At 48.9% G+C, this 15696-nt stretch overlaps 1 protein-coding gene across 3 annotated transcripts in view; it reads left to right on the top strand.

The window, feature by feature from the left end:
* Positions 1–15696, top strand: part of NIPAL3 (NIPA like domain containing 3) — a 55560-nt gene that overhangs the window by 30750 nt on the left and 9114 nt on the right. For all 3 annotated transcript variants that reach the window (XM_025856066.2, XM_073903172.1, XM_073903171.1), the window contains 6 exons: positions 1261–1320; positions 3834–3979; positions 7560–7656; positions 10437–10572; positions 12455–12543; positions 14221–14284. In XM_025856066.2, coding sequence (XP_025711851.1) covers positions 1261–1320; positions 3834–3979; positions 7560–7656; positions 10437–10572; positions 12455–12543; positions 14221–14284 — 592 coding nt within the window. The remainder of the gene's footprint in view (positions 1–1260; positions 1321–3833; positions 3980–7559; positions 7657–10436; positions 10573–12454; positions 12544–14220; positions 14285–15696) is intronic.

Below are 15696 nucleotides of genomic sequence, written 5' to 3'. Positions count from 1 at the left end.
AGGTTCGTCCTCTGCCCATGACTGACCTCTGAAAAGGCTTCGGAACCTTTCCTTACAATGAGAAACAGGTGACCGAGTGACGAAGTGCTTTAAATATTTGCCTCCAAATTTGAATACTTTAGTAATTCACATAATCAAATTCTTAAAAATAAGAGACTGAAGTTTCAGAATGATGGGTTCTCAGGTATCAGCCACTAGAAATTAAGGGGCTCTCAGAGCTTTGAAGTCACCCAGTAAAAAATAATATTAAAAATAAGTATTAGATTAATCACCACTATTTGTTGGGTACCTATTACATATCAGTTGCTATTCCAGGGACTTCAATAGTAATAATAGCTCAGTTATTGAGTATTTACTGTGGACACGTGATTTACATGCATCATCTCATTTAATTGCCCTTATAACTCAGAGAAGGAGGTGCTTTCGGTTGTGGGCTGATGAACCAACATTCAGAGAGAGGGAGAAAGTGAGAGAAGAAAAAGAAGAGAATGAGGCAGTGGGGGGAAGGGAGGGAGGGAGAGGGGAAGGAAGGAATGGACAGAAAAGCGGGAAAGGAGAAAAGGTAGACCCCATTTGTGGTGTTTCTGATTTATATGGTGTAAAGTCCGCCACCGTGGCCACTCACACTACACTGGTTTCCTGAATATTTAACAAGCAGCAAGTTGGCCTGAGCTGGATGCAGACTGAGACCCATAGGTAGTGACTCACCCCAGGACACACAGCCGTGAGGGAAAGCTGAGAATAGCCATCCAGGTCTGTTCATAGTAATGCCAGCCCCATCCCTCCGGGCAGCGACAAAGAAGTTTGAGAAGGAAAGAAGAACCAGGGGGAGAGTGTCAGAGGTAGTCATAGCAACGGAAGGAGTAAGAGCCGGGCTCCGGCACCCCTTACCAGCTGCGTAGTCCTGAGCAACTCCTTCACCTGTCCTAGCCTCAGTGGCCCATTTTTCAGATGGCACCCACCTCGATGGGTAGATGTGCCAGAAAGAACTTGTGCGAATCCCCTGTCACCCTGCAAGTACTCAACACCAGTGCTCCTGGACTTGTAGGAAATCCTCAGGAAGGCTCAGAGAGGAGCCTCCCTTTCTGAGATGGAATAACAGAGGAACCAGAAGGACTGAGTTCTGGGGAGCAGAAGGGAGAGGTTAGGAAGTCCCAAGCCCTAAGGCAAATGAGTCTACCCTAGGGCCTGGGCAAAGGGACTCCATCGGACTGATAGCAGCCTCAATTTTCTTTTCCCTGTGCTTTTATTTTTTTATAGCTAGTGCCATCATAGGAATCATATTCATCAAAGAAAAATGGAAACCTAAAGACTTTCTGAGTAAGTTCACTGATTTGAGCTCCTGTTCTTAATTCTGTGCTTGTGCTGTTTGTTCATTATAAAGCCAGCTCACCCCAGTTGAGAGATCATCCATCTCCTGCTCCCTTCCGTGTTGTATATTCCACCCTCATCAGCTCCTGAGAGCTGGGTTTTTCCTCGGTAGTTCCCAAATCTGGCTACACAACAGAATCATCTGTGAGATTTCTTAAAAGGGGCTTGATTTCATTCCATTCAATCAATATTTATTGAGCATCTGTTGTTGGGATTTTAGGAGGCCTGATGAAAGGCCCCCTCTGTACCTAAATGAGTTCTAAAGCAAATGGGAAACATGGAAGTCAGGAGTTATTCTTTATTACTTATGCATGCAGCCAGAGGAACTTGCTCACGCAGCCCAGTTTGGGAACCACTGTCCTGAATCATTGTTATAGGATAAGAGCAAGATGGAGCCAGGAGGCTGAAAAAAGAAAGAATCCTACACTGAAAAAAGCAGAGCTACTGCTCAGCAAATATACGATGCCAAGACCAAAAGACTCAGAGTGATTTGCAGTAGTCCTGATGGCAGAGGGGGCGATGCAGGGGTAGCGGGGCTGGTTCTGAGACCAGTGTAGTTTTATGGCCCTTCCAGGCTCACTCTAGAAAGTCCTGGTATAAGAGACATGCTAGTCCAGGCAGTGCCCTATGTGAATTTAAAGAAGATGGCCCCTCTGGGCATCTGTGGTTCCATGGGCACATGCCTTGGTGAGCAGAGCATGGGCTAGATTTTAGCCCTCACCCCTTCAGCTAGGTGTTTTTATGCAGTGAGCAACTTATACAACTGTACATGGCTGTCCTGCCTAAAGTTTTATTAAATTCAATAAACATTCACCCAATGCTAGACCTGTGCTGTACACCACAGGCATGGAGATGAGTAAGACCTTTCCCTGCCTGAAGAAAACTTAAGACAACAGTCTTGTATATCTTAGCACAGAACTTACTGTTGAGTTTAACCATGGTTCATTCATTCATTGAAAAATTGAGGGGAACCTTATAAGGCCCAGAATGAAAATTAAAGACATTTAATGTGGTATCACATTTTTGGGAGATAAAGGAATGAAATATGTAGATAGTTCTATCCAGAAATATCCAGAGACCTGCGGTCACCATGTGTAGCTCAGAACTCACAGCCCTTCCCAGCTTGCCTGGGGCGAGAGGCTTCTCACGACATCTACATAGTTCAGCTGGAGTGTGACAGGACCCAGGGCAAGAGTCAGGAGACTCCCAGGCCCCGCTAACAGTCTCTGACAAGTCTGTGGAATAGAATATTGATAGTATTTGGACTGGTCCCTTGTGACTAGGTTAACTAGCAGATGGGAAATGATAAGGTCATTTTTAAAAGGTACATGGTAGGCTCTGAAGGTTTCCTTGTGAGATTTTGTTATATTTGTTTGTTTTTTTTTTATGTTGCCCATAAAGTGATTCTCACTTTCAAACCTTCCCTGTAAAATGCACACTGAAACTATGGTTCAGTAGCAGAATGGCTACTGTGAAGAAGAAAAAAGAGGCAGTCTTACTCTAATACTGTCCCAGTGGGAGTAGAAACTGGTGCAACCAGTTTGGAAAACCATTTGACAGTAACTACGAAGCTGAAGGTCCACATATCCCCTGACCTGGGAATTCCCACTCCTAGTTTAATACCCAAAAGAAGTACGGACAACGTGTTTTCCAAATGACATGCTCATAGCAACAGTATTTGTTATAACCCTGAAGAGTATTTAAAGACCCATCAGCAGGCAGAATGGATAAATTGTGTCACACACCACAGGGGTGTGAGAATGAAGGAACCACCCCTACACTCCACACCAGGATACGGGTGAATCTCACAAACTCACAGACATCGTCTTACGTAAACACAGACACAAGAAATCATATAGTACGAGTCCACTTACAGAAAGTACAAAAGCAGGCCGACGCTCAGTGCTGGTAGAGGTCAGCGTTACCCCGGGGCTGCACCTAGTGATTGGAAGGGGACACAAGTTAGGATGTTGGGTCCTGCTAACGTTCCCTTTCTTGATCTAGGTGCTGGTTACATGGGTGTGTTCACTTTGTGAGAATTCATTGAGCACTTTTTGGTCTACGTGCCATACCTCACTGAAATTTTTTAACATTAAATGTCATTTTTTAATTCTATTTTTTTAGAAGAGTTTATCTATTTATTTGACAGAGAGAGTACAAGTAGGGGCAGCAGCAGAGGGAGAGGGAGAAGCAGGCTCCTCGCTGTGCAAAGAGCCTGATGTGGGACTCGGTCCCAGGACCCTGGCATCATGACCTGAGCAGAAGGCAGATGCTTAACTGACTGAGCCCCCCAGGAGCCCCCCTAAGTGTTACTTTTTTAAATAACAATAAGGGAGATGATCTATTTGTGAAGTGAAGAAAAACCAAAAATAGCAGGTCATCGTGTGTTGCCCTAAAAACACATAGGGTCCTGAAGCCAGCACCTGAAGTGAGCCTATGACAGCCTCCCCACTTCCCTGCAGGGCGCTACGTCTTGTCCTTCGTTGGCTGTGGTCTGGCCATCGTGGGCACCTACTTGCTGGTGACATTCGCACCTAACAGTCATGAGAAGATGACGGGCGAGAACATCACCAGGCACCTCGTGAGCTGGCCTTTCCTCTTGTACATGGTAAGAGAAGCACTGGTCCTACCCGCTATGGCAGGAGGGAGTATCAGGTCCTAGAACCTGGGAACCTGAATCTCCAGCAACAGGGGATTCGAGTGAATCGTGACGTATTTCCCAGCACCGAAGACCGTGCTTATGGAAAATAGGTAGTTCACGAGGAAATGCTTTTTCCACTTATGTTCCGAGTAATGCCTAAATCTGCATAGATAATATGATAATTTTAGTTTTTAGAGATATTGTAGGTGTGTATATATAATGGAGCACTAAAGGACTGGAAGGAAAAAACAGAGATTCCGTCCATTGTTGTCTCTGGGAGCTGGAATTATGATTGAGTTTTCATTTCACCTTTGTCTTTATGCATCATCCAAAATTTCTACAGTGAGCATTTAAGACTTTTATGGTAAAAAAAAAAACAGTTAAAATTTTAAACAGTCATAGACATGTTATTTATTTATTTTTCCCAGCATCACACAGCTGGCAGAAGCCAATAGAAACACGGGAGACACTGAAACAGTCTCCTAAACTCCCAGCCCCCGTTACGTCCCATGTTAGGTCTACAGATAAACTGATCGAGGAAGCATGCAAGGCATTTGATACCACAAGCAACTACTATATATTTCTATTCCAAGACGGGCACTGTGCCAAATGCTTTCTTACATATCATCTCAAATCCTCCCAACTGCCCTATAAGATAAATATTTTCTCCCCATTTTATGGATGAGAAAACTGAAGCTCAGGGAGGTGGGCTGACGGCCCAGAGTCCCATGAGTGGAGCTGGACCCGCAGCCAGCTTCCTTTGCCATGGCCTGCTGACAAAGGCCGGCACTGTCTTTCCTCTGATACGAGCAGCCTGGCACTGCTCTACAGACCTGGAACATTCTTTTTCCTTAGTTTGCTCACAAGGCCGAGGATGGATTTCCCCAGGATTGGGACTGGGTCATCTCCCTACCTCTAGCCAGCCCCACTGCGCACCTGGTGGGCGTGGAGAAACGGCTGCAGGACAGAGCCAAAGAACCCCCCTCTTCAGGAAAAGCTTAACTCCAGAACACAGAATTTTCTCTCAGGGAGCCCTGGGCTTGAATCTGTCACGTGCTGTGTGGCCTCGGCCAAGTCACCTACCTGGAAGCTCTGCCTCCTTCTCTGTAAGCTGGTGGGAGTCACTGGACCGGGGCTGGTGGCTGGGGCTGGGAGATGCAAGGTGGTATGGGAATCACCCAGCACTTGGCAGGTGCCCAGTGACCCACTCAATTTGTCTTCCTGACTCATGTCTGCGAGGCAGTGCGGCTGTAACCAAACTCAAGGTGGGTGGCTGCTTGGGGTGCAAATGGAACACAACCAGAGGAAGTGTTAGAAAGCAAAGAACTTTCACTCCTTGTCACAAGTAAGGAGACAGGGAGATTGCTCTCAAAGCACTGTCTCCCCTTGGGGTGAGTGCGGAAGCTTTTATGTGGTGTGCTAGGGGGGTATGGACAGAGAGCTGGGTACATAAGAAACATACATTTTCTGCTACTTAGGCCCTTTGGTTCAACTGTGCATGCTTAGCATGTCAACATGCTAGGGCAGACATTGTAAGTTCAAAAAAAATGGCAGACAACCCCTCCCATAGGAGGAGATCTTAGTATTAGGATGAGCTAAAGGTAACTTTAGGGCAACAGAGGGGGCTTCTGAGCAGGCACTGATCTTTGGTATGGCTCCTGCAGGGGGTACCCAGTGGAATCCCTGGCCACACCTCTCCTTGGTGGGAGCTGTTTGTTCTGCAGAACAGACACATTCTTCCCCTGCGTTTGTCTCCCCGCACCCCCCCATGGCTTTCAGTCCTCTGAATTGAGTAACTCCCTTTTGTGCCCTAACACTGCCAGCTAGAGAGATCTGGCCAAATCAAATCCAGTCAATATTTATTGTCTGCCAGGTGCCAAACACTGTGGACATCGGGCTGACGGTAGGTACACTGGCGAGCCATAGCAGTAACAGAGAGGGTTGGTGGAGTTGTCCGGGAACGGTGTCCTACACCAGAAACTAATGTGACATTGTGTCAACTATACTTCAAGAAAGACAGAAAGAAAAACAGGAAGGAAGAGGAAGGAAGAGGGAAGGAAGGAGGGAGACATGCCCCCAGAACTCAAGGTCACCCACACAGCCATCTTGCAGCAGAAGGCCAAGCGCTATTCCAGCATGCATTTCGGCATAGTGAAGAATGACTGGAAAACCGGACCCCCTGAGTGCACGCCCGATGATTAGGAATGTTGATGAGTAACTCACCCGCTTGATGATGTATTCTGCAGCGATTAAAGATAATTATGACAACTTCATAAAATATGGGAATTGTTTTTGGTGACTAAAAACAGCCCAGCACAAAATTGTGCGTTGACTACGATGACAAGTAGATAAAATATGTATTCACGGCAACAAAGACAGGAAGAAACAGGAAAATGAAAACAGCTGGGTTTTTTTAATGGTCTCTAATTATGAGGAATTTAAAATTTTTTCAAAATGCCCATTAATGTTTCTGCATTGGTTGTTATGATAAATGCACTTTGGGAGGAGGTCAGGGTAGGCAAATGGAGCCAAGCCACTGTCAAAGTTCGCTGCTTTCATTTTACCGGGTGCTGGAGCTGGCCTGACTTCTTGGGAAAATGTTGCCGGATGTCTGGGCCCTTAAGGAGTGGAACGGACCGTTGTTAAGGCAAGGAGGGAACTCCCACCTCACACTGACTGAGCGCCTTCTATGCCCCAGGCCCTAGGCCTCCCAGGTTCATGCAGTGTAGCCTAGTGGGAAGGTGCGCAGGCCCTGGAGCCAGACTGTCCAGGTTCAGATCCTGGCTCTGCCCTTGTATTAGCTTCCGATTGTGGTAGTACCTACTTCATAGACTCATTGTGCTGACTGAATGACTTTAATATAGATACAAGGTTGAGAACGGCGCCGGGTGTATTTATGAGTTCAATAAGTATTAGCAGTGATCATGGCGTTAAAGGAAGAATCATCCCCATTTCACAGAGGAGGTAAGCGAGGTTTAAAGAAGCTAAGTGACTTGCCCAAGGTCACACAACTGTTTTAGAAGTGGATCCAGTTTCAAACTTGGGCCTCCCTGACTCCAGATGTCTTTGTCTTTCTCCCCGACCAAGCACACACTTTAGAGGCATGGTTAGGGGATGGGGGCTTGTATACTTGTCCACTTCTCCCAGAGAGCTCTTCTCAGTGAGCAAGTATCTCCCTCTTTGACCGACCTTCAGGGGTCACCCACATGGGGTTCCCCGCAGAGCAGCGAGGTGGGAAGAAACCTTCTCAGCCTGATCCTGGCCATCCAAGACAGGGTGCGTGTGTGGCCAGCACATCGCCCTCAAAGCTCCGAGGTGAACTCCTTGTCGGTGTTCCCCAGGGGGTAGAGATTCCCGCAGAGTTCATTCAGAATCCCCTCCTTTTCCATGGAAGTCTGTCAGTGGTTTGGGAAATCTGGCTGTTCAGGTCCCTTTCAATCCTGAGGGTCCATGACTTCAGCAGCATCAACGCCAGCCAAGCCCACCAGCGTCTCCCAGTCTTGCCCACGTCTGCCCCGCTGACCGCCCCACTTGCTGCTTTCCACAGCTTGTGGAGATCATCCTGTTCTGCCTGCTGCTGTACTTCTACAAGGAGAAGAACGCCAACAACATCATCGTGATTCTTCTCCTGGTGGCATTACTCGGTAGGTGGGGGTCTGGGGGGTTGAGTGTGGCCACCATCTGGTAGTGCCACGAGGTCCCCGTGGACGGGAGGTGGCTTCCATCAGTCCTGTCAGGCTGCTGACTGCGTCCGGTGTCCTGGCTCAAATACCCGGAGTCCCCTACGTGCCAGGAACAGTGTGGAAACCATCCACAGGGGTGAACAAGACAGACGGCCCCCTGCCTTCGGGGGGTGGGCGGGGCCTCCGTTCCGAAGGCAGGAACAGCCAGTAAGCAAGCAGACGGATGTAGAGAAGAGAGACACAGCGGGGCAGTGAGGATCATGGTGACAAAGGGGAGAGCCGAGCGAGGGTGAGGCAGGGCGAGAAGATAGAGGCGGGCAGGCTCCAACAACTGAGTGCTTAGGGTTTCAGGTAAACCTGTCGGGCTAGGAACGAGTTCTGGATTCAGAAGCAGGAACCGAGTTTGCTCTCTCATTTTTTTTTTTTTTTTCTCTCTCCTCTCGGAGGGATGGGTGCCATGTGGGAGACGGCTCCTACCTCAGACGGAGGCGAGGCCTGACCCCTCACAGAGCCTAACATGCTTGATAGAGCTGTGAGGACCCGAGCTTCCAGGGGAAGAGGTGGGGGGGTGCCCTCCTGCCGCCTCCTGGGGACTCTGTGGCCTCGGGCTGGTGACCCCCTCCTGTTTAAGCCACACTGTCTTCTCAGCCTGGGCCCAGGAGAACGCCCAAATCCCAGGGGGCAGAGCAGGGTTAAATGAGACGGGCACGAGTGCCCGAGCTGCGTTGCTGGTCTTCTGTCCTTCCCGCACTGAGCCCCCACTCCACCCCACCCCTCAGCCCTACAGACAGGGGCCACCACAGGACAAGGTTCCATTATTTTGATATTTTTAAAACAGCTTTATTGAGGGCGCCTGGGTGGCTCAGTCGTTAAGCGTCTGCCCTTGGCTCAGGCCATGATCCCGGGGTCCTGGGATCGAGCCCTGCGTCGGGCTCCCTGCTCGGCGGGAAGCCTGCTTCTCCCTCTCCCACTCCCCCTGCTTGTGTTCCCTCTCTCGCTGTGTGTCTCTCTGTCAAATAATATAAAATCTTTAGAAAAATAAATAAATAAAATAAAACAGCTTTATTGAGATATAATTTACATACCGTAAAATTCACCTGTTTAAAGTATACAGTATAAACAGAACCCTCTAATAGGTGGCTTTTGTGACCCACGTCTTTCAGGGAGCATCACTCATTAGAGGTTTGTCCCTGGGGTAGCGAATATCAGTGGTCCATTCCTTGGTGATCTTGTTTTCAAAGCAGTTTGGGACGTCACGGTCCCCAAATGTCCTCTCTGGAGAGTAGGGAGGCCAGAAGGTTCTAAGGAGCGTTGGCCGCTCTCCCTCTGTCCCCTTCTGACTAACAGGGACACACCCTCATGAAAGTGCCTGTCCTAACTGACAGCAGATGTTTGGAAACTGTCATCGAGGTCGTGGGGGGCCCAGAAGCCGCTGTGTGTGATGGGCTGTTAGCAAGAGGGAAAACGGGGGCGCCTGGGTGGCTCAGTTGGTTAAGCGACTGCCTTCGGCTCGGGTCATGATCCTGGAGTCCCTGGATCGAGTCCCGCATCGGGCTCCCCGCTCAGCGGGGAGTCTGCTTCTCCCTCTGACCCTCCCCCCTCTCATGTGCTCTCTCTCTCTCATTCTCTCTGTCTCAAATAAATAAATAAAATCTTTAAAAAAAAAAAAAAGAGGGAAAATGAGGAGAAGCGGAGAAAAACAGGAAAGCTGAGCCCTTCAGCCAGAATAAGGGGCTTCGTTTGTACCCGGACTTGGGGGTGGTTTCTTTTAACTCCTGCTTTGGCCGGGGAGATAGGGGGGAGGTCCGACAGTTGGCAGCCATTTCTGCACCACTGGGTAAAGCAGCGGTCTCCACGGTGAGGTGAGCAGTGATATCTCCGGCACCTGTTTTATAACGTGCATACCCTATAAGCACAGTATTACATGAGTATCATTTTAAAATGCACAAACACCTGTATTTTGGAAAAGATTGTGCATGTGCCCAGGGGTAGGATCCCAAAATATTTGGAGATCTATCTTTGTCTAATGAAATGTTTTTTTTAAAAATACAAGTGAGTGAGCATTAAAAAGAAAGAGAGAGAGAGTGCGCTCTTGACGCACCACATGTTTGTTTTCCCTGTGATTATCATGAGAATGATACTCAAAGGAAATTCATGTCTCCATTCAAGGATGATTTTGACCTCCCACCATGGTCCAGGCACAGCGCTGATTTCTCTGCTGTTGAGAGACTTAAAACTCAACGCCCTGGGCGCCTGGGTGGCTCAGTTGGTTGGGCGACTGCCTTCGGCTCAGGTCATGATCCTGGAGTCCCGGGATCGAGTCCCACGTCGGGCTCCCTGCTCGGCGGGGAGTCTGCTTCTCCCTCTGACCCTCTTCCCTCTCGTGCTTTCTATCTCTCATTCTCTCTCTCTCTCTGAGAGAAGATAAATAAATAAATAAAAATGTTAAAAAAAAAATTAAAAATAAATAAATAAATAAATAAAATAAAATTAAAAAAAAAACAAAACTCAACGCCCTTTCTTGCTGGAGTTCAGAGGCGACACTTGGAAACGCCTGTCGGTATTTTGCCTCCCTCTCTTCTTGGACAGAGCACACGGATAGTGGGCAGCTCTCAGAAGTTCCGCCTCCCGTGGCAGGTGGCCCTGCCAGTGCTCCCTCCATCTTTTTCACCCCACCCTTCAGAGTCATAAACTGAACCTTCGGGTCTGATGCCCTCGCTTCGTCCCCGTTCGCCCCGCAGGCTCCATGACGGCGGTGACCGTGAAGGCCGTGGCTGGGATGCTTGTCTTGTCCACACAGGGGAGCCTGCAGCTCGACTACCCCATCTTCTATGTGATGTTCGTGTGCATGGTGGCCACCGCTGTCTACCAGGCCGCGTGAGTTGCCACTTTTCCTGCTGGGCCACTCCACGTTTGGGGGTCTCTTCCATTTCTTGGGCCTGATTTCATTTGTCTTTGAAGCTGTAGGGAAGGCAGAACATTCAAGCACAGCCTGTCACCAAGGCTCAGCATCCACTATGGAGAGAGGGGTCGCTGATTTGCTGGGTTGTCCTGTGGAGGGATTCCGTGCCACTTGAAAGATGAAGCCTGGAGTGGGTGTGTTTTTCTCTCTGCCTCAAACTGGGAGAAGAGGCAGCCTCACTTTCCCTCTGCGCCAAGGCAGACGTCTGTTTGAGGGACTGTAGAAGAACCTGTGTGGTCCCCATGAGGCACCGCTTTGTTTGCTAGGTGGAACACAGCAAGTTGTCCTTTCTTGTCTGTCTCCAAGAATCTTCCCCAGAAAGTGACAGGCTCATTTCTCTCGGTGGTCCTGAGGGTAGGCCTGGGCCTTGTTCCCATCTGAGACCCGGTCATCCGCAGAGGGCCTGGGAGGGCCTGGGAGGGCCTGGGATGGCCCTGCTGGGGACAGGAGGGTGAACAGTGCAGAGCTCAGTGTGGCACTTGAGGCTGATCGATCCTGGGCAGGGCAGGCCCCAGGCCCCCAGCAGCCAGGGCTCACTGTCCCCTAGCGGTAGCCTCGAGCAGTTGTTGGAGTGGCCGCTGCTGTGGGGGCATCAGGGAAAGCCACTCACACACCCCACTTTCACAGGAACTTAAATTCATTTGACGCCCCCCCCCACAGAACCCCTTTGAAGCAGATGATACCAGCCTCATTTTGCATTTGAGAAACCGAAGGGGCAGGGCTGAGATATGAACCCAGGCATCAGGCTCCCCATCCCAGGCCCCTCACCCATCGCCGCTCCGCTCCAGGCCTCTGCCTCAGCTTCTCTAGGATCAGGTTCCTTGTCCGCAACTGAGAATAACTGCAGCCCTTCCCTGAGAGAAGCATGAAGCCCTCTGTGCCATCCCCAGGATAACCTCCCGAAAATCTCAGCCTCTTTCATGATTAGGCCGACTATGATTATTACTGTCCTGAGTCCTACTACAGAGATTCTGGTCATCACCCTCGAGCCGTCCCAGCACCAGGCTCTGTGCTGAGCACTCCAGGGTTACAGAGAAGAGTCCAGTGCCCCGGCCGCCTCCTGGGGAGCTTCTCACTCACCCAGTCAGCACACAGCCACACAGCCACCGAGGGCCTCCTGTGTGCCAGGCCCCTGGGCCTTCCGCCACGGGGCAGGACCAATAGTCACTGTCCTCGGGGCACTGCCAGCCCTGTGAACGGATGAGTACAGCCGAGTGGGAAGTCTGTCACGATACAAGCAACTACATAGTGATACCTAAAATGCTCCACAGAGAATGGACAAAGAATATATTCCGAAATGAGGGAGTGTAGATCGTAGATGCAGAGAGGAGGGATGATTCTAATTTTCTCTCTCTCTTTTGCTTGCATTTGTTGCAGTGAGCACATTATTTTTTCATTAAGAAAAAAATTTGTTTAAAAAAAAAAAATGACAGCGACAGGCGGAACACTGTGAGTGCCGTAGGAGTTTCTTGGACTGTTCGCGAGAACAGGACGGCCCTTTCTAGGGGGGGTGGGGATGCCGGGGACAGCGACGTGAGGAGGAGGGTGTCTCGGGTGGGCGAGAACCATGTGGCCCGAGGTGTGAGACCGGGAAGGCATGGTCCCCGTGGGGAACAGCGGTGGACCCCAGGCTCTGTGGACAAATGGGAGTGAAGCATGGACCCTAGACCCAGAGACGCAGCGGGATGGCATCTTTCTTCATGTGCTGTCTTCGTATTTCAAGCTAAGCCTACCGTCACCGGCTCGCACCTCAGCCTTTCTGACGGGCCCACTGACCAGAGTGCTCTTGTATTGAAGGTTTTTAAGTCAAGCCGCACAGATGTACGACTCCTCTTTGATCGCCAGCGTGGGCTACATTCTGTCCACTACCATTGCCATCACAGCAGGTAAGGGTGGCAACTGCTAGATTTCTGTCTCCTACCTTAGCAGCAGTGACGTTACCCCAGTGTGGAAGGATGAGGCTCTGCCTCTGTCAAAAGGCCGACTCTGCTGACGTTCTGTCAGTTGTATATGGTTTCATGGAGAAAGTGCGGGATTTTGAGCCAGAGAGACCTGGGCCCCAGCACAGACACAGAGCTGTGTGGCTCTAAGAAAATCACTTACCTCTCTGAGCCTCGGTTCCACGTTCATAAAATGGGAATAACACTCACCTCCCAGAATTGAAATATGTACAACATGTACTCCCGTACAGCTTGTACGAGGTTTCTTTAACAATTTTTGCCATCGTCTGCTAGCTCCACTAAGCGGCCACAGATTTCTTTCTATAATTTCTAGAGGTTATGACTATATGAACATCTGTGACATACGAGGTGGCGGGTAACCTGTCATCATTTTTATATTCCCCTTTCTTCTACTCCACCCCTACTTTTTTTCTTTCTCTAGGTGGCTTCAGAGGCTACAATCATATCAGATTGTGTTTGTTTTTAAGGGGCAGAGAAGACGAAAATCTTCAAAGTGGAAAGACCAATAAGAGCCAGTGCGCCTCCCGTGGAGGAAAGCCTGGCTGTAAGGCCGTATGTTTTGCACTTCAGACGAGCGCTGCTTGAATCCTGCCCATAGAGGCAGGAGCACGGGAGGCACATAGCCTGCCAGGGCCTGCGTGATGAGCAGACCCAGGGATCCAGTGGGGTGTCCACCCAGAGCAGCCAAAAAAGTGAACCCAGCGTGAAGATTTAAGTCCTGGTCAAGAACTTGGGTCCAGGCAAGGTTGAAAGGAATAGCCAACAGCACAATGGAGTCAGAAGCTGGGTGGGGATCAGGAGCTCAGGAATACAGCAAGAAGCCCATGGAGGTGAAAGAGTCCAGATAGAGGCTGCTGCAGGGCGGGTGAGGGTGGCAAGCCCATGTCACTCCCGCCTCATAGGAGCAGGCTGCAGGCCTGCCGTCTGCGGGCCACGCGAGGTTAGAAGGCTCTGACAGCTTGACTCGAAGCCTTGCTTTTCCATCTTAAGAAAGACTGGAGAGCGTCACTTGGGTGGCTCCGTTGCTTAAGCGTAGGACTCTTGATTTCGGCTCAGGTCCTGATCTCAGGGTCGTGGAATCAAGCCCCGAATCAGGCTCTGCGCTCAGCACGGAGTCTACTTGGGATTCTCTCTCTCTCTCTCTCTCTCTCTCTCTCCCCGTTTGCCCTTCTCGCATCCTGCTCACTAGCTTTCTGTCCCTAAAAAAATAAATAAATCTTAAAAAAAAAAAAATACTGGCGAAGGGGGTTGTGTAAAAACTGGCAAATAAGGTCTGCAGTTTAGTTCTTAGTATGTTTCATTGCGGGGAGGCTGGGTGCAGGGTCCATGTGAACTCTGTACTATTTTTGTGAATCTAATATTATCTCAAAATAAAAAGAAAAAAAAAGATGGAGATAAAAGGGGTATAGGAGGAGAAAGAAGATAATCTGTCCCCCCAAATGACTTTTATTCCACTCTCCTAACATGTACCCTTGCTGGTCATCAGGCTCCTGACCACTTTGGTTTCCTGCAGGGAAGAGAGCTCAGCCAAATCATAGACAGACTGGCAAGAAGGTGATTTGAAAGCAGCTCACCCGTATTTGCTATTTTCTGCCTCTCCAGGTGCAGTGTTTTACCTGGACTTCATTGGGGAGGACGCGCTGCACATCTGCATGTTTGCACTGGGGTGAGTCCCTGCTTTCTGGCCCCGTTACTGCTCCTGCCTCTCAGGCAGTCTTCTAGAGCCCAGGGAGCAGCCAGAATTCAGAGCTTTGTCCCCCAGAGATGAATGAGCATTTTACCCCACAAAGGGCTTTATCTCCTTCCCCCTTCTTCTCTTTTGGGCTTTAATCTCCTTGTCATTTCTAAAATACCCCACTTTGACACATGAAAAGACTCTCAGCCTCACCCCAGATCACAGAAATGCATTTTGAAGCCACATGAGATTGCCCTCATTTTGCAAAAACTCACAGGATTGGTAGTGTCCGTGCTGGCAAGAGGATGAGGAGACCAGCTCTCGCCACACTGAAAGGACCTGTGATGCCAGAGGGTAGTTTGGCAATGTCAGTAAAAATTATACATGAGCAGTGTTTGATGCCGCCTTCCAAATGGGACACAAAGACACATGTGTGAGGCTATTTATTAATTTAAAAATTAATTGTAGGGATGCCTGGGTGGCTCTGTCGGTTAAGCGTCTGCCTTTTCGGCTAAGGTCATAATCCCAGGATCCTGGGATCGAGTCCCGCATTGGGCTCAAGTAAATAATCGGAAGTAGCCTAAATGCCCAGCAGTAGAATATAGGTTAAATAAATTACGGTATATCCATATAATAAAGTACCGTGCTGCCATTTTGAAAAATTGAGGCCATTCTATAGATGTTGACATAGAGCCATGTCTAGGATACATTAAATGGAAAAAGTTACATTTTTAAAATGTATAGTCTACCCTCTGATCTAGCAGTTCCACATCTAGATATATTCCCAAAAGAAATGAGTACATATATTGACAAAATGACTGGTACCTGAATATTTATAGTAGCTTTATTCATCATGTGCTCAAATTGGTTACAGCCCAAATGTCTATCAACAGGAGAGTGAAAAACAAATGATGTAGTATATTCAGACAATGGATTCAATATAATAATTAAAAATAATGAACTACTAATACATACAATAAAGTGAATGAACCTTAAAAATATTTACAAGTGAAAGAAACCAAACAGAGTACACACTGTATGATTTAACTTATAAGAAGTTCAAGAACAGGATGGGGCGCCTGGGTGGCTCAGTTGGTTAAGCGTCCGACTCTTGGTTTTGGCTGAGGTTGTGATCTCAGGGTCCTGGGATCGAGCCCCACGTTGGGCTCTGTGCTCCGCGTGGAGTCTGCTTAAGATTCTCTCCCTCTGCCTCTGCCCCTCCTCTCTCTCTCTCTCAGATAAATAGATGGATCTTTAAAAAATAAAATAAAATAAAAAAGAAGTTCAAGAACAGGCAGATCAAGTATTGGATAATAGTGGTCAGTGGCTTCCTCTGGGTTAGCATGGATTGGGAGGGGCACAAGGAAACTTTCTGGGGTGGGGGGATGGAAATGTCTTCCTTG

Source organism: Callorhinus ursinus, unplaced genomic scaffold, assembly GCF_003265705.2.
Source record: "Callorhinus ursinus isolate GAN/ISIS: 27379988/994484 unplaced genomic scaffold, GSC_fseal_2.0 scaffold18, whole genome shotgun sequence".
NCBI lineage: Eukaryota > Metazoa > Chordata > Mammalia > Carnivora > Otariidae > Callorhinus > Callorhinus ursinus.
This window is presented reverse-complemented; position numbering and strand designations above follow the sequence as displayed.